Genomic DNA, 19,691 nt, shown 5'->3' with positions numbered 1-19,691 from the left:
TGCTCCAGAGACGAGTCGCCGGGGTTTGTGGGTAGATTTGATTGGCAGGTTAATTAGCAAGTCTTGACCTGACCTCCGCTAGAAATTTCAGGCTCTCTCCCAGTCGTTTAAATCACAGAGATTTGCTCTGAAATTTCCAAGAATCCCCCCACAGTGTGTTTTGATATACTGTTATCTGCACCTGTGTAGAAGAAGCTTTGCATGCCATGCTCTGAGAGTTTTTTTTCCTTGGGGGCTGATAAGACCGATGTTAAATTCGACTTTATATCACAATGTAAGCATGGTAGTACAAGCAGTTGTAGAAGTAAAAAAAAAAAAATATCGCTATTTATCTGCAAAGGGTTAGATTCCCTCAGCCCTTAGAAGCTGTGAAGTGATTTCAAATTATTTTTACCAACTTTAACTGTAATACGAGATCCAGCCGGCCGCCATTGTTTCACACAAAGCACTCATTATGAAGTCATTCACCGGCGGGAGTGTAGCATTGTGATAGTTGTTGGTTTTCACCTCATGAGCAAACGTACCCTTTTTCTGTGTTTTCTCTGGTCATGTAGCACCAATTTCAAAAGCATCTTTCTGCTGCATAGACGGCCTAGTTTTATGTGAGGGCCTTCTTTACATCTGTGTAATACTTATTAAATTGTTTCACTGAAGAATCATTGGTGTGTACTTTTCCTAATTCTCAACTGTTCTCTCCGTAGGATAAGGTGCGCACAGAGAGTTACCGCGACTTCATGTACCGCAACCCTGAGGTGTTCAAAGACAAGGTGAGTCTACTGAACAAATGCAAACAGATATTAATGTGTGTGTACAGTATGTGCAGGACAGCTGGTTTAGTGTACAGCCGAGCCTGTTAACAGAAACAGGCGTGTGCATTTTGCAGGCAAGACATTAATAAGGCGATGGTGTCTGATTTAAAACACAGTGTGATTTTATTAGCGCCATGACCGTCGACTGCAGAGCGCTGATAACAGACACATGCAATCCACCACCAAACCCATAACAACATCCCCCCCTTCGAAACAAAAAACCCCTTCCAACTCGCCCCCACCTCTCTCTTTGCCATCGCCTGTAGTTGCAGGAAGCAGCGGCCTGTATCATGACCATCCATTATACGGGCGGCTGCTGGTTAGTGCCGGGATGAGACTGTAGAGGAGGGAGGCAGGTTTTGTTGATGGGAACGTACATTATCCCTGTCACAGCGAAACATTCAGCAGAGAGGGGAAGTGTCACCTTCTACAGGAAGTTCTAGATAGAGAACAAAACAGGATATTCTTGTTTGGGGGGGGGGGGGGTGTTACAGAAAGATGGAGAAAGGAGTGAGGAGCTGTGTCATGTCGTGTCAGCACTGTGTTGGCGACCCTCTGTGAATCCATAAAGGCAGCGGGATGCTTACAGCGAAGCTAAAGTCGCCTTAAATAGAGACACGTATAAACACAGCGTTACATATAGAGGCGGGTATAGTCACTACAGCTGTGCCTCGGCCATTTAACACCAGTCAGGGGGAAAGATGAGCAAATTAAGTGTAACCTATGGGAACCTGAAATAGAAGTGACTCAACAACAATGGCTAAAGTGGAAAAAGTTACTTGGGGACTTGAGCATTCAGAAGCAATTTCATCAGTAGAGATGCTGGGGACTTGGACCGAGCTCAGCGTGCTGAATACACAGACTATTGATTTGGATGACTTGAGCTCCAGGTATTAGTACAAGGCTGCAAGCCAAAGCATCTAGAGATCATCAGGGCTGTGTGTTAGCCAGAATCTGGCTCTATAATAGTTATCATGATAGAAAGGTGACAGTTCAAAATGTTGTGAAACGCTATAATATTGTAAGCCGGGTCATGGGTCCATTCTGAATGGACAGCAACTGACCTGTGAATGTGTCAGGCTTGTCAAAAAAACCAAAAAAACCCTCACATTTATTTTGAAAGAAGGAACGCAGAATGATTACAAAGTGACAAACACTGTAATTTTTTTTTTTTTTTAATTGCTGATCATCTCCCCCCGTCAGCTACCACCACACATAGTAGCGTCTAATTCTGTGGGAAACACTTTAATGTGCAAGTGTTGCAGCTCTTCCTAAAAATGTAAAAATGAATGGCAACCCTGTTTACACTACAACTAAAGCCAACAGTTTAGTTTCATCCTAATAAAGCCACTTAAATTAATTTTCAAATTAATTTGAGCACTTTTTTTGTCAGTGGTCATTTCTTAACCCTCACCCCGACCTCCTTCACCTCCCGTCCTGCAGGTGGTGCTCGATGTGGGCTGTGGGACCGGCATACTGTCCATGTTCGCTGTCAGAGCTGGGGCCAAGAAGGTCATCGCAGTGGACCAATCAGCAATCATCTATCAGGCCATGGACATAGTCAGGTGAGACACAGACTACAGTCAGTCACCTTTTACAGATATGTGTATAAATCTGTGTTTTCTTTCACTGGGATACACTGGAGCTTGATGAAATTCAGTTTATGGAGCTCACAGCATTAAAAAACTCAACTCGTATTTTAATCAGCAGTTAACATGCTAGCAGATTAGCCCAGTGGCAGTAGTGCTAGCTTGGACCCTCGCCTTGCATGCCGTAGCGGCCCTGAGGGCCAAGAGAGTAGCTGGATCTCCTTTCCTTTTTGTGTGCAGCAGAGGATTATGGGAATGGAGGTCTGTGTGACCTCCAGCCACCTTTTCATTTGTTGCAGCTGGTTGACTTCAATAGAGCTGCTGTCAGTCCCGTGGCCATAATGCACATAATTTACACCTACGGTCTGACTCATTCACCCCTCGCCTCTTCTCCCCTGCAGTACAGTCTGAGGCCTGCAGACACACACACACACACACACACACACACACAAACATGTAGATGACCCCCTGTTGGCATCTTTAATACAGTCGTCAGTCCAATTTCAGGTGCTGTGAGTTTCCAGTTTTCTAGCAGCTTGCTCTCCACAGTGGAGTCATTTAACCTCTACCTGAGCCTCCACTGTCCCCACATCTGCCTGCAACCAACCAGTGCCTCCATCACACCCCTGCCTCTAAAATGCATTTTTGAGTTAGGGCCCATTATGACTGCTATTATTACCGTTATGTAAGAGAGTGTCGTATAAGCAAAACAACGGGGTTTGCTGAAGGAAAAGGACGTTTTAATTTTACAGCCCACTGACTCGCTGTTGGAGTGTGTGCTGGCATGCAGGCTGCATCGCAGGTTTGCCAGCGGTGAAGATTCAGCTAAAGAAAGATGTGTAACCCCGCCCCCACTCCTACACACTCACACGTACACACGAATACACACTAACATACAGAAACGCACACAGACGTTTGCCCTTGGCTCCCTTTACTTCTACTGTTCAGTTGGTTTGTGATTTTAAAGCTTTTAGTTTTGTGTGTGTGTGTGTGTGTGTGTGGCCTCTGTGTGTCCGCCACTTCCCTCTTGATGTTAATATCAGGATTGTAATTAAAGTGGCTCCTGTTGGTTGGGCAGGAGCATCCATCTCCTGTCTCCACTCCGTCGCCGAAGTTTAAATGAAAAGCTCGATGTGACTTCCTTCCTTCACAGTCACTTCCTTAATGGATAATGTCTAAATACGTTTTTTTTTAATGGCTCGAACTGATGGATTATCCAATAGAATGCTTTGAATTGTGACAACAAAGTGGAAAAAAACAGGACATGTTAGGTAGATGAGTGAAATCAAACTTTTGATTTAAACTAAAGATAGACAGATTATCAGTTTGGATGTTTATCAGCCGATATTTGACTTAGGTTGAATGATGCTGATCAGCATTTTACCAGCCAGTTGCGTTCTCGCCTTTCCCACTGCACAAAAACACCCATTCACACCTGCCAGCATCTGGCTTTTGTATGTAACAGGAAAGGTTAGAAATGGCATTGACTCCCAGGACAAGTGACTCTGCAGTAGTCATAGGTATTTATCAGCTCCAGCTCTGGTCAGCTTCAAATCAGCGTTAATGGAAATACAACATATGGATGGATGCGCTAATTTCAGCCCCTTTGCTGGCACCATGCAGTGACAGGCTGCCACAAAAACACTGTCTGTCTCCGTCCAAGCAGCGCTTGAACGATGTTTCACACTAGTCAGCACTGAGTTGGGGAGAGACTGAACTAACCACCATAACATTTTCACTTGTCTCCATGCTGTTTTCAGCTGTTTACTAACCTGTTTAACGGGCCGTCCGTGAAGTGACACACCAGTAAAGAAAAAGAAAGAAAACAACTCAAAGGCATACCACTGCATAAACGTGCTAATTTTGTCAGGAGAGGGGTACATAAATGCATGTAATTCAGAACAACCTAGCAAACTGGGGTCTCACGATGTACTAGTATTGACAATTATCATTTTATTTAAAAACAAAATACAGATATCATATTAATTAACATATATATGATAATATCATGTAAATAATCCAGTGCCTTTTAAATCATTTTCGTTTCTTTCGGTTTTCGTTTTGTCTCCCTCCTGCAATTACATCTGGTTTGTCCGCTGCAGCTGTCCTATCTAACAGAGGCAAAAAGCAAAGAAAAACACACAAAAAACTTTGAAAAAGAGATGAATTTAGATGAATTTCACTGATAGTGTGGGCATTTTTTTTCTTGTCAGATTTTCTCAAGATTTGCGGATAAAATTGTTATTTTGAACTCCACAATAATTTTGAAGTGAAAATCTGATATCAAACCAGCCCTCGTTCAAATGTTAGTATTATTTTATTCCCAAAAATGGGATAAAGATTAAATGTGATGATAATATAATATTAAAATAAAAATGAAATAAAATAAAAAAAAATTATGTCAAAAGGTTATAGAGCTATTTAACAGGTCAGTTTTTTTCTCTGATGTAACAGTTTCTGTTTAAGTAATTAAAAAATCATTCTTTAAATCTTATTTTTTTTTATTGTATATTGCATCAAGAATTTTGATTTTTTAAAATCTTTTAATAAAAACAAATGCCTGAATTCTGAGAAAAAGCAAATTTGTGTGATAAAAGATAGATTCACAGTAATTATTTGTAAACACTGATTTACCTTTGATGAAATGTACAACCTGTCTCTCTCTCTCTCAAGACACACACACACACACACACACACACACACACACACACACACACACACACACACACACACACACACACACACAAAGCCACACAGATACTGACTCTCTCCCCAGAGTCCTGACATTGTCCTCTAAATTACCCCAATAATGAGATTACAGTGTTTCCCTCTCGTGAAAGGTGTAGGAGGTGGGGGGTTGTGGGTGAGGGGTGCAGGTGGGGGGGTGGGGGAGTTGGATCCTGGGAGGAGGTGATAGCAGCGGTAGCAGAGCAGCAGAGAGGGGAGAGACAGTTCAAGATAAGGATCGCTGCCACAGAAATGCACTCTGGGCCGCTGTGAGTAATTGTTCTGTCCTCGGTAACATTAGCTGTCATGATAATGGAATATTCACAGAGATTGATACCCAGACTGGCCGGTCTGAAAGGAAGGATCATTTAAACAGCAGCGCTGATCTCACCGTCCCTACCTGAGCCTGACACCTCTGCAGACCGACAGTTACCATTTTCCCCCTTTCACACTCCCAACATGGCCCAGGAAAGACTGCAAATATGCTGTACTTGACAAGTTTGAAAAATTGCCCATATATGTATGTAAATTGATTGCTGCCGTGTGGATATGCTGTATATCTCGATGTATATACCATTTTATCACCCATTTTGTAAAGTTTGTAGTTAATGTGACTCTGACTGAATGTTACACTAACAAAGGGTCAAATGACTACACGTAATGTAAAAGGGGTCGTGAACCTTTAGAGCCTGCAGTTCCCCTCAGCTCTACAGAGCATTTTCAGCATCTTTTAGCTCATTGTTTTGGTTCACTCTTATTGTCCTCACCAACCTTCTGGAACGTCCTCCCTCCAAACATCCGCAGCTCAGACTCACTCCACTAATTTCAAAATCAACTCAAAACCCAACTTTTCAAAAAATCCTACAAAAGCTGTCTCCCACTGCATCTTAAAATCTGAACTGTCATATCCTCTATATGTTGTATTTGTTTTCTGTTCTTTGTATTTTTCATGTAAGCGTATTTCAGTGTTGTTCAGCGTCTTTGGATACTTAGAAAAGTGCCATATAAGTCCTATCTACTATTATTAGAATTTATAATAATAAAAGGTTCAGATAAAACCACTGTTTGCTACCTGTCCTCCACCAGATACCAGGCAGACAAAGTTTACAACTGGCAGGTGAACCTGGTAGAGCGTTTTGCATCTAAAAAAGCATATGCTTACCTCAGAAGTAGCTAAAGACCAGCTCCAAAAATTAGAGACAATATTGCACTTAAAATCAACAATTGACCTGAAGCACTGAATGCTAATGTTCTTTTGAAAAATCATTGAAATAATATAATAACTGGGAATCACAGCCTGCTACTGAACCATCGATTTGTTGTCATGTTTTTAAGTCCTCTGACTCTTCCATGTTTCCCGCAGATCCAACCAGCTGGAGGACAAGATCACTCTGATCAAAGGCCGCATAGAGGACATCACACTGCCTGTGGAGAAGGTGGACATCATCATCTCAGAATGGATGGTCAGTACTTGTTAACACACACATGTGCATACTGTGGCAGGTAAATTTTTGCCTTTTACTCCTAAAGCTTTGTAAAATCTAGGGCTGCCCCACGAGAGTTGGAGATTCAAATAATTAGTCAGATGGCCCACAGTGGACTTAGATTCTTCAAGTCAAGCCCTCAGGGGTCTTTTTTATGTTTTTTTGTCAGTCATCGTGCATTGTACGTCTTTGATCCCCATATTTTGCAGCAGAGCGAGTGCTCCTTACTTTGATGCTCCTGTATGGTAGCGGAAGTTGTGTACATGGAGGCTTTTTTATGACATTGTTGGAGTATACAGTGGGCAGCATAGGTGTTTGGATGAATGGTTTGGAAGGGGAATAGTGTATGAAAAGTGTGTGAATAAACATGTACAGAGTGGCCAGTTGTTAATATTCACGAATAGCTATAGCCTGGACATCATCACACTTCAAACCCAGAATACATCGACAGTCATCGGAGATGTTTTACTTGTCATAGCACGAACATTATAGTTTTAAGTAGTAACGTTATAGTCTAATAAGTAATTGAAAGAATTAATGGCAACTTTAAAAACTTTTTTTAAAAAATTTGTTTAATTTTAATTTCATTTTATTTCATTTATTTTATTTATAAGGACAACACACATTAGTCAACATTTCTCTAAATGTGCCAGTATTAGCCATCAGGCTAATTTTCAACTGTAGTTCTTTGGCAAGATGTTTCTAAACCTATAAAATGATAGAATTCATATAACAACGGCAGCAGGACACCATAAAGAGAGCAACAGCTACAACAAACAGGAAGTCCTAAGACAGAACACGAGCCATGCAGAGTAACAAGAAACAGCAGAACACCAGTACAAAACAACAGCACAGCAACAATGTATAGCTTTTTAGCACAAATAGATACACAACTAAGCATAACATACAGAGCAGCAGTAGCCACAAGAAACAGCAATGGACAGAAGCAAAGATAAAATACAAGAGTCATAACGCAGACATTAATAAAATGTTAAAAGATGCAGTTACAGGTAAACAATATGTTTGTGTGCACTTAAACGCAGGCAGGCCATGCAACACAAAGTTAGGCAGGTTGTCAATAAAATAGATATTTCATACATACATATTACTACTATTACCAATAATAATAATAATAATAATAGCCACTTAGATGCCAAAAGTGACAAGCATTAGTATACAAAATCAGATAAAACAACGAAAAATAAAAGCATATTAAAAGTAATAAAAAATAAGAGCTTGAAAGCAAGTATAGCAACCTGCAACAAGTTACTTAAAAGTCATAATTATTCCTAAAAAGGAAAGTACTTTTTTTATCCACGCAAAGCTGGCCACCTGGAAACGGGCAGAAGACATAAAGGCAACTCAACAGCAGGTTAGCCAGTATAACAACAGTAGTGTTTTAATAAACAGTTCACAGTTTTAGTAGGTCTCTACAAAAAAAGCTTAAAAAAAACTTTTTGTCAGTATAGCTACAGACACATCTACTTTTTTGCTTACACGAGTGCTATGAAAATACCTTGGAACCCAGCAGTCTTAAAACTGTACCAAAAAATGAAGACGCTCACCTTCCTCGTCGAGCTGGTCCTTCAGCAGCCAATGAGGGCGCCAGCAGCAGTGACGCATGTTTTAAACATGGCTTAAACAGGGGCTAAACTCGACCATGAGCTCCTCTGAATACCTAACCAGGAAGAGCAGTCTTCCTTCCCTTTGATGCCCATTTATCAGGGAGATTCTCTGTGGCGATACAGGCGGGACGGCCAAAGTTGAACGCACCGCTGAAGTCATCCCTAATTCATGAGCATCCCGTATCTGTCCCCCCTCCACCTCCCCCATCCATCGTGAAACCCCAGGGTCACGAGCAGGGGTCGCCAGCCAGAGCCTTCCCATCCTCTCAGTAGGGAAATTGAAATTCGGTGGTTGACGTGCCGGTGGAGCGGTGAAGGATAGGGGGCGTAATCTCTGATGACACTGGCTCACAGAGCTCTAATAAATCTAAGAATCCTCCAGTCACTTCTCATCATGGTGCCGATGGCAGATGTTTCTCAGAGTGGCCAGAACCTCAAAAGCTGCCCTCTGTTGTCACAGGTGAAGATATTCTGGCCACTGTAAATGACCTTCGACTGGTTTATCTTATAGCCAGGTAGTGTCTTATTACCACAGGGAGATACTGGAGATGTCGTGTGTAATTTCTTTTTTTTTCGCTTCTGATACCTTGTTTTCAGAATGTATCATATAAATCACTTTTCTTGTCATAATTCTAAGTGAATTTTCTCCATCACTGAATTTATCCATTTTTAACCCTTTCATACATGAAAATCTCTCTCTCTCTCTCTCTCTCTCTCTGTCTCTCTGTCTCTCTCTCTCTCTCTACACACATATATATAGCTGCAATGAGCTGCAGCACTAAATATGATCAAAAGGACAATTGTTAGGTAACTTTTTAATTAAAAAAATGTACCTTTGTTGCTGCGCTGGAAATGGATATACCAGTTGCTCTTTTTTAATGCATGCCGAATCTAACCTCTGCTCAAAATGCACGCACATGCACACCCACTACACATACACAGACTGGAGGCTGGCCAAGGCCTCCAACAGAGAATGGCCAAATTGGGTCAAAACAACGGCAGAAATGCACAAGGGGGAATTGTGTAACTCAGAATAGATGAACGTCCTGTGTTACTTAGGTGCAGAGAGGTTACAGACTTTGTATTCGATCCAGAAGTTTCTTGGAGTCTGCGTTTGACAAAATACTAACGAAAATGAGAAGGGAAAAACTCAATTGGAAGATAAGATGTGAAAACTAAGAACCTTTCACACAGCTACACTGTTAGTCTAGGTAGAAAATGTAATGTAATGGTCTGGTGAGTTTGTTTGTCAGTGAACAGTGTGATTAATCAGAAATTTGTAGTATGAATAGGTCTACAAGTCCGTGCTCTGTGGATCATGAGAAAGAGCCCTGGGCTTACTTTGGCAAAGAAAAGCATCACTCCTTAAAAAAAAAAAAAAAAAAAAAAAGCAAAACTCATCTATCATCACGTGTGTTGTGATTGAAAATGTTGTTCTCTGGCCCGGAAAGTAGTATATATTGAGTGGAAGACATTCAGTGAAAAATGTTTGGAGCTTTTGAAAGGTATTAATTTCAGAGAGACTGGGGACAAATGCAGCACAGAATTAAGCGTGGTGCATTAACTTTACAGTATTTGAATTAGGGATGTTCATGATTAATTGACCAACATTACACCATAGGGCTACTAAACTCCACAGGTAACCTTGTTAACAAGTTGAACCTATGCGTTTTTGGATACAATTGGCACCATCACATACCTCCCTTTGCCTAACCTGGAGGGTATAAATAGTGTTAAATTTGTTGTCTGGTATTGAAAGAATACTCTTAACAATTTGCTTACTTTGTATTTTCCTCTGAGGTAAATGAGAAAAGCACCCTCCAACAATTAACAAATCCAACGTATTTATACTTCTATATGTGTATTCAGCGTGTTTGGTTGGAAAACGGGACACTGTGTTTTTGCTTTACCAAGCAGTTGGTTTTTTGTTGGTTGGTAATTTTTTTGAATAACAGCTGGACTCAGTGACTGCACCCAGCGTCCTTGAAGTCCTGACTCGATTGTAAACATTTTTGTAAACCTAAACAAATCTTGGTGACATTTGGACATTTTGTTAACCAGTTTTCAAGCTGAAAGAGCTGGTGAGTAAACAAGACAGTTTTGTTTCCCCATCTTCAGACTGACATCATGTCCTCTCGAGTGGTTTTCGGTGTTCCCTTACCAAACATATCTGCTTGAATCTAATGTCATTTTAAGTTCACACCGATGCGTAGCCTTGCCACCATACTGGTTTTTCCGGGGTTTAAAAAGTGGAGCAGCACAAAGTTAAACTAAACAGCCTCCATAGCACTGTCCATCTCGTCTGTAGTGCTCGCCGTTGTTGTCATTGCTCCTAATTGGTTACGGTGCATCACTAAACAACAGCTTGGCACTGATTGGCTAATGGAGTCCCACCAAGGCACTCATTGATTGTTCTTTCTGAGAACTCACTGTTACATGTCATGATGCCAGACAGATTGATCAGCTGAATTAAAGATCTGAACCTCGGCAAGTAGTCCAGAACAGGAATCGTTCATTGGCATATTATTTTGAAGTTTTACAGTAGGCCCCTCCTTTTAGTCTTTGTGCTGAACTACATGTCGCATACCTTAAAGTGACACCAACAGAGTACTTTACCTGATATCTTTGTCCTACTTTATTCCATCCACCATGTGAATGGAAGCACCCAGTGGCATAAAATGCCATCAGACACCACAGGTGTGTAGTAAAGCCATACTTTTGCAGTGTTGGTTGCATCACAGCTTGCTGGACTGCCAACTCAGTCAAATACACTATGCTCGACTTCACAACACCATAGACTGTATGGGCTGTAGCTGCTGTAGCAGTTGGTCAATCACGCCACATGAAACTGAAGAACACTTGCGGTTATTGGCTGCGAGTAAAAACATAGAAATAGTCTTTTTTTCTAGATCTGTGTACAGAAAGGATCAATTGCAGTTATTGTTTGACTGGAGGAGTTTCAATACCACTTAACTTCATAGGTTATTTCATTTGATACCACAAAGGTATCGAGTACCGATAGCAGCTCTAGTTACCTCTCCCTTGAATGCAGAGATGTTTTTGTTTTTTTAGCGAAGATCCTGATTGCAATGACGCTTAATGATTTTATATGATTTAATCAGCCATCTTTACTACTGCAGTTTTCAGATTCACAAAACTTAATTGTCTCTCTCAAAGTGCAAAACAAACACACACAAAGGGTGTCCGGTGGCTTAGTGGATAAAGCAGGCGCCCAATGAATAATGGCACTGTCCATGCCACAGCGGGTGCAGGTTCGAGTCCAGCTCACAGCCCTTTGCTGCATGTCATTCCCCCTCTCTCCCCCTTTCACACTCCTGATCTGTCTTATCTAATAAGGCAAAAATGCCAAAAAATGATCTTTAAAAAAAAAACCTCACATAATAAACATAAAGCAGGTGTTCCTAAAAACAGAATAAATAACTAATATGAATAATTTAGGCAGAATAAAAATTATAATATACTACTGTGTGCAAAGCGGCATAGTGTTCATGTAGATGTGTGGATGATTACCACTGATATAAGATGTTTATGGCAGTGGGAAGGAACTCTCTCATGTTGCAATAGATATTTATAATCTGTAATTATGGACAAGTATTGACATCTGTATTACTCACATTTTATTGGTGCTTTAAAATTGGCCATCAGATATTTATTTGTTTGAAAAATGTCATCATAACCAATAGAAATTGAGCTATAAACAACAGATGTCAGAAATAATGATAAAAAATGGTTTAAGAAGGGAAGAGTACACTATCCATATATAATCAAATTGAAGCTTTAAAGACATAACCTCGCATGTTTTATTATGAAGTAACAAGTTACGTTCCTGATAATTAAGGTTGTTATGCAGGAGAAACGAAAGATTATATCACTGAAGTCCAGCTGTCAGAACTGTTGGAGCGAGCAGACAGACAGTGGTTACAGGGCTAATAGACAGAGATGGGTGATGAATGTGGTGTATCTGTGGTGGTGGAGGTGGTGGAGGAGAGGCAAGCAAATGAGTGTCTGTCTGCCGTGGCAGTGTTTGAGAGACTGCCTTTAGCAGCACCACTGTCATTTCATAACTCAAAACATTGATCGGTTCTGTTTCTCAGCACACCGAAAAACAAACAGTCCAGAGCAGATAAGAGAGTGGGGGGCTGACGGGGGGGAGGAAGGCTCAGTCTCCCAAAGGCTAAATAAAGATTGTCACTCCAAGATAAATCACAGGTGATGGGCCTGGTAGCCTGATAGTGTTTAATGGCATGGACGCACAAATACAAAGTACATGAGAGTAGACTGTCAAGAGAAGAGTAAGCTTTAACAAACTTTCGTTACATAGTACAAGACATCAAATGCTATTGACAAACTATAAACAAGACGATTACATTAATTGTCCTTTGCATTTAATGGAAAAGGCTGTCCTAAATGCGTTAACGTGGACACAACTACGCATTTCTGAGTCCATTTTAGTAGTAGAGAATTTATTTTCCAAATGTGGATAACTTTAATAATGTAGACAACATGATGTCTATTAGATCTAGGTGGTAAAATGAAGTTTAGATAGTGGGACATATTTTAGCAGTGTTTTCTATGCACACTCTCTGCACACAGGCGGAGTCTTGATGGCTGTCAGCTGGTCTGTGTTCACTCAGTGGCATACGTCATTGTCCTTCTTCCTAGTTTTGTATTTCAACTCTCCAGAAAAGCAATAATTTTTATCACATTGACATTAACTAATGGGCCTCAATGTGCACCAGTCAAATGACCTGACACAGCCCATTTGTGTTGCACTTAAGTGTCCAATGTTGGTGCCGTGGTCTAAAATTTAGGGAGTAATTAATTAGGGAGAAATCAAAGAAGAGAAATCCCAGATACCACTAGGAGAGGGAAAAAAGGTAAATACAGCCCAGAGACATGCAGTTTTTTGAGAAGGTTTGTGTCATGTCATCTAATATTTAAATTCTGAACCTTCTTGAAACCGTCTTGAAATTAAGTTATACCCCATGCATATGAAATTTTCAATCCCACACTTTCACAAAACAACTTATATGCATACCTTATACGATAAGCTTGCTGTCTTTCTTACGAGTCCTCCCATCCTTTCTCTTTTCTTTGTGTTCTAAAATCTCTCGGACAACTTGTTATCTCAAGCCAAAAAAGTATTGGCTACATCCTGAATCAACTTTTTTTTTTCCATTTCTGCTGTTGATCAAACCTGCAAGTATTATCAGCTTGTTGTCTCATTGTAGTGGCCTTTTTTGTCCTTTCCTGAGCATTTTCGACTTGCTTAAAAGTAGAGACAGTCTTGTATAAAAAAATATGCAGCATTTTATAAAGTTTCATCATTTTGAGGGAACTTTATAAAATGCTGCAGTAGCCCCTATAATGCCAGCTTCCCACTGCAAGGTACGGCTCGACTCTACTCAACTCGCCTTTTTTGCCTTTTCATTAGCAAAAGTTGTGGATAGTAACGGTAACTTTTCTTGGTACCCCTTCAGTTGAACTTCCAAGTGAGCTGAGCTGATACTAGAAGGTGGACTCCACTGATCATCATTAGAACCATCACACGCACAATACGGGACAGCCTGCACAAACCTGCCACTTTTAAATAGCCAAGCTGCCGTCAACAGCGATTGCAATTTTTGGAATCACTTGACACAGGTTATTTGTGTCAAAAATGGCAGCTCACAAAACTATACAATACACTATGCCTTGCACTGTGCACACTATGCAGTACAATTGATGAAGTGCGGGTGTTTTGGTTGCTGATGAAAGGATTAAGTGAGTGTCATGTTAAGATGATGCTATGGCAGTTTAATGTGGCATTGCTAAGTTGGATCAGCTGGGAATTCTACTTACTCTAATGGGCTACTATCTGCAGTGGAAAATGAAATAGAGAAAAGGACCTTATACCAAAAGCGAGTCGAGTTAAGTCAAATCCAGACAAATGTAGAGTGAGTCATAAGTCTGCAGGCATAACACTGAGGATTTGGACTTAAAGGGATACTTAAACCAATTTTCAGCCAGTTCTGTGTCACCTCCATGTGGGGAGTGTGTGCAGGTGAACGGTGTTAAGTTACTCCACATGCTGGCAGGACCTTGAACTCCTTTCCCGTTCCATGAGCAAAAATCTGCTATCTTCTGGCTTTTGGTTTGGATCTCCAGGAGCTGGCAACAAGAGGGCCAACTTAGCACCATTTATCTCCCCACACTCACCAAACCAATGTGACAAAGAGCTGGCTGAAAATCTGCAAAGTATCCCTTTAAATATTCGGTCCAAGTGTGAAATTGCCTTTATAATTCCTCATTATTTTGAACACAAACTGCTAAAACAGAAAAGTATGATAGAAACAAATTGTTGACTTTTCCTTGAAATAGTATGTAGTCTTTTACTGTAGATGCTGACCCTGCATCATATATGGTCTTCTTGATAACAGTTTACAGAGGCAAGGCCAGTGTCCCTGAGTTTTTGAGGTATGTACTGTGGTAACTCACCTTGAAGAAACTCTCCCAGAATGTCAGATTGTTTTCAGCAACAGTGAGTCTGTTTCATTAAAATGTGAAAGGAACCCTGAACATGAAAAGTTTCAAAGAGCTCTCTTAAACTCCTCTGCTTCTGAGGATTTCTTTGTGCCCACATCTGTGATATTCTACCTTGAGGTGAATGTAGTTTGAGTGCAAAACAAGTATCAGCGGCACACACTTATAAATACACACACAAAGTCCGAATCACTGTGTGCGGTAGAGGTGTGAAGTCAAATTAATGGCAGCCCTTCCTCTTTAGCCTCATTATCAGTTCTGGGAGACTCACCTGCCCAAGAAGAGGGCGGTAGTCATCAGTCATCCTGTCCTTCAGTGTGACTGACTGTCAGTCACACACACAAACACACAGGAAAGCACACACACACACACACACACACACACACACTCTCACACTCTCACACAAAAACACACGCACACAACAACACAAAGACGAAGTACAGCAAGCTGTCTTTGTAACTAAACATCTGATGCATCTAAATGAGCAGGGAATATAATGAAAGTTATTTTCATTTTTGATGGACTTTCATTTGCTTCTCTAAAATAAATCAAGGGTATTTTTTTGGTAAGTTTGGTAAGATTTTTAGAAAATATTAGGTGTTTCAGTTGGGGGGGTCATTAACTGACCAAGCAGGATAGCTTACAGAAACATTGTGCACTAGTCCACCTTCCACCCTCTCTTCACCTTTCTCTGTCTCATTGTTTCACTTACTTTTTGTATACAGTTGTTGACCAAGAAAATCTGATTATGTCTGACATATTTAAATCATTCCAATCCTAATGTTTTCCTTTGAGAATATGTAAGTCCAACACTGTGTCCTAAAAGTACAAAAGCAAGCGTCTCTTTTGGGTTGGGCTTCAAAAAGAAACTTGACCCATGCAGCACTTCCACAAACAGGAACAACTCATCTTCCAGTTAGGTGAAACTCATCTTCCAGTTAGATGAAACAAGGCAGCCATTAGGTGCTGATTATTTTAGTGAATGAAAACACAAGAAATGGTTAAAGCACAGAGAAAAAAATGCAAATGTTACCTGGTAATGTATTTTTTAAATCCAGTGATTCATTGGTTATCCACATCACAGGCTTATATAACAAGTCAGAGAGATGTGTTTCCTGTTCCTGCACCACCACTCTGTTTTTATGCGACTTTATTTTTTTCTCCCTTTGCGCCCAGTGAGGCATAGGCATATGGTCATAAAGGCAGCCATTTACTGTGAGCAAGGTGGTATATAAAGACCCATAATGCAATTCAGCACAATATCTACTGTATGTATCCTTAATACAATGTTGCATTTCACTCAAAACATGTGAAGGAAAGGGGTAACTCCTCTCTGGTTTGAATAACTCTGCTGCAGCACATGCAGAACCTGAACCAGATGACCTGAAATATCCCTCAAACAGACATTCTCATAAACCCAAACCCATAATCCTGCACTGCTCAGTTGACATTGTTTTTGTGGAGAGAAATGGCCTCCATGTTCCCTCAAAATGATGAATTTAATAACAGCTTGTGAATGCTTGGACAAGTACACAGCCAAATACAAGTATATTAGGATTTTTATAGTGTATGTGTCAATTCACAGCTATAACTTTTTATTACTCAGAGGCAGACATTATTTTAGTTTTATGCTGCTGACTTAGACTATGACCTTAAAACCAAATGAGATTTCATCTTAAGGTGCCTTTTCCAAAATTCAAACAGTAAGTCAATGTGATGTGTGCCTGTGTTTAATATCAGATGATCTGGTCTTGACATCTACTGCTTCGTCCCTCATTACCGCCATGAACAGCCTATAACTAGATTTTTATTCGTGTTATGCTGTTTTTATTCATTAATTGGTTCATTAGTATTTAGTTAAAGACTTTAAGGAACCTAAAATAAACGGAGATCTTGAAGAGTAACTTTACTGGTTTTAACAGACTACATCACATCACCCCAGTTCTGGCTTCTCTCAGCTGGCTCCATGTTCATTTTACAATTGGTTTTAAAATTAAACTGATCGCTTTTAAAGCTTGGCAGGGTCTGACCAAAAGCTACATAGCAGAAATATTGACCCCAGATGAGCCAGTTCAGGCCTTAGATCTTCGGGCGGGGCCCATCTAGCAGCTCCAAAGTGGAGGCTTAAATCTAAAGGTGATCGTGCCTTTGTCATCAGGGCCCCTCGGCTTTTGAACGACCTGCCTGAGGAGATAAGGCTTAGTGACCTCTTTTAAATCACTTCTCAAAGCCCATCTTCATAGGCTTGTTTATATCTGATGTTGTCTTTTTACTCTTTTTATTGGTATTCATTTGTATTGACATATTGCGCCTTGCATTTTGCATTTTTTTCTGTCTTGTTTCGATTTAATTGTTGTCTCACTCAAGTGGCAATATCGTATCAATACACAGACGCCAAGTATTGATTTTTTTTGTTTCAGAAATGATTAATATTACAATTACAAATAAAAATTTTGGTAGCCTACTACAGTTTTTTCTTCAGTCCAATAGATACAATTTACTGCAATAACAATGAGTGAAGTGAAGATGGAACATACCAAGAACTTTGTCTTAATAGATAAAACATGTTTTACTTTGGAGACATAATTTGCAGTTAAAAGGAGTAATAAATCACAATATTTTGCAATGTTATTGCAATGCTCTGTATATTGCAACATGTTTAAAATCACAATAATATTGTATCATGACTTGAGTATTGTGATAATATCGTATCGTGGGGCCTCTGGTGATTCAACCCTACCTGTTTCTGCCTTTGCATTATCTGTTAAAGCACTTGGTAAACTCTTTTAAAGGTGCAACAAAACTAATGTTATTATTATTATTATTATTATTATTTCACTGCCCTCTGTGGTTGAAAGTTTCCCTTCTGTCCATTAAGTCAAAGACACAACTGCATGAGCTGCACAGCCAGTGTCTGTCTGACAAGATGAAATTTGGGAAATAAAGATCTCGTACCTTGAAACTGGATGAAAGATGAAGATAATGGATGCATCCACATCCTAGTAAATTTCTGACATTTTCTTTCAATTCTATTATGTCTTGAAATATTTATATACTTGATTGAAATGTTTTCCCACCATGGAAACCTTGTGCCATCATCTAAAATCACATGATGATCGTAGTGATTTCAGACAAGCCCTTTCTAATAACCTTGTAGCAAATTACTCTGCTGTTACACGGCTGTATCTCTCCCCTCTACCTCTCATTTGCATGCCTTTAAATGGAAATTAGGTTGATATTGGAACCTGCGTAATGTACACTCTCCCAGCATTAACACACGGAAATCTATTACTCGGATGTGTGTGATATGTTTATGCTAATTTGGAGCCACCTGACTATAGACTTGTACAGAGGAGGCTTGTTGACGAAGAGGCGCTGCCTTCAGTACTCGGCGAAGCGTGGAAGTAATCCCAGAAACACACACATTCATGCATGCACACCATCTCCTTTATTTTGCCTCGGCTCTCCGGGGACTGGAAGTGATGATGATCTGCAGTAATTGAGGAAGACGTATGTTGAATGCAGTAGGAGAGAGGAGGTACTGGAGGGCGGAGGAAAGTGTAAACTGCTGATGCAGATTTTGTACCAAAACGCCTCTTGGTACCTATAATTGACAGGCACTCTGTCTCCTGTGGGTTGATGGACATGAAAATCTGTAGCTTGTAGCACACTAAGCCCTTTTTAACACTCTGCCTCCAGCAACTTAAGACAGGAAAACATTCAGGAATAATTATAAAAGTTATCTGTGTAGAGTTTATAAAGAAAACTCAGACTTTATTGCGTTTGTGCTAAGTTTAACTCTGTGACAACTCTTTGAAAAAGCTTAAATTCTATACTCAAGTAACACAGCTGTAAAAGTGTATTTGCGATTTTTCTTTGTGTGTGTTTGTATTGGTGCATATGTAGATGTGTATGTGAGTGTGTGTGGTGGCCCACTCAGGGGAATGTGTTTTATATGCTAATTTTGTTAATGTGTATAAGCTGCTCCAGCCCATTCTCATTAGGTTTTCATTAGTCTCTTTTATGGAAATGCACAGTGACTATACTGCGGAGCATCGCCTGCACCAGCCGGCCTGCCTGACAGTAAAGCTGAGCTGCGTCCTCACGCTCACACCATGGCCCGTCTGTGTCACCGAGCCCATAGACAGGCAGATCGACTTGAGGAAATGGTATCAAAGAAGTTAGTAAATCAGTCTAGTGTTAAGATTTAATCTTGTTTTTGTGAATAAAGATAAAAAGGAGTGAGATTAATGAGAAAGTTGGGCAGCTGTAGTCTTCTTTTTCTGTAGCAATTTTCACCTGGAAAAAACACTTCTAAACCAGGTGGATCAGTCAACTTTGATTTATTGGTATTAATCAACCAACATGTCGACAGCAGATGCATCAAGATGCTTTTGTGATACAGAGCAATAGAATGGCACAGACCTTAACATTAACTTTAAGATTTTTCAATATTTCGTGCTTTTTTACTGAAAAAGATGATGATCAGTATTAGTTCCAGCTGTATAGAGATACCCACTTTTAATCCTTCTTGTGCGGGGGGTCTGGCGACGGAGTTAGCAGTTTAACATAAGATGCTGTCATATTGTGTGAAATTATGTTTATTTTTACTAACCCCTGTGGCCACACGTTTTGACAAATAAATGCAGGTGCCAATTAAATAATCTAGTTCATTTTTAGAACAGTTCTTTGGTTATAATACCTCATCAAGCCCCAAAGTCCTTGGCTATCCGCTTGAGTAAAGAGAGTTAGCTACCAAATTGGGCATACAAATAAAAATGTTTACATTTTTGTCAACGGACATGCTACACATTGTTAGCTTGGCTAGATTCTCCATAATTCAATTGTTGCTCATTTTACTAAAACCATAAGCATCCAGGTGTAATTAATTTAAAATTACAGGCATTGTGGTGG

At 40.1% G+C, this 19,691-nt stretch overlaps 1 protein-coding gene across 1 annotated transcript in view; it reads left to right on the top strand.

Annotated features, from left to right (window-relative positions):
* The window catches only part of prmt3 (protein arginine methyltransferase 3), a 71,605-nt gene that overhangs the window by 7,434 nt on the left and 44,480 nt on the right, over positions 1-19,691 (top strand). Inside the window, exons 8-10 of the mRNA XM_042487014.1 lie at positions 702-767; positions 2,253-2,374; positions 6,489-6,588. Of these exons, the coding sequence (XP_042342948.1) occupies positions 702-767; positions 2,253-2,374; positions 6,489-6,588 (288 nt within the window). The remainder of the gene's footprint in view (positions 1-701; positions 768-2,252; positions 2,375-6,488; positions 6,589-19,691) is intronic.

Source organism: Plectropomus leopardus, chromosome 1, assembly GCF_008729295.1.
Source record: "Plectropomus leopardus isolate mb chromosome 1, YSFRI_Pleo_2.0, whole genome shotgun sequence".
In the NCBI taxonomy this organism is placed as follows: Eukaryota; Metazoa; Chordata; class Actinopteri; order Perciformes; family Serranidae; genus Plectropomus; species Plectropomus leopardus.
Note: the sequence above shows the minus strand (reverse complement) of the source record. Positions and strands in the feature narration are given on the sequence as shown.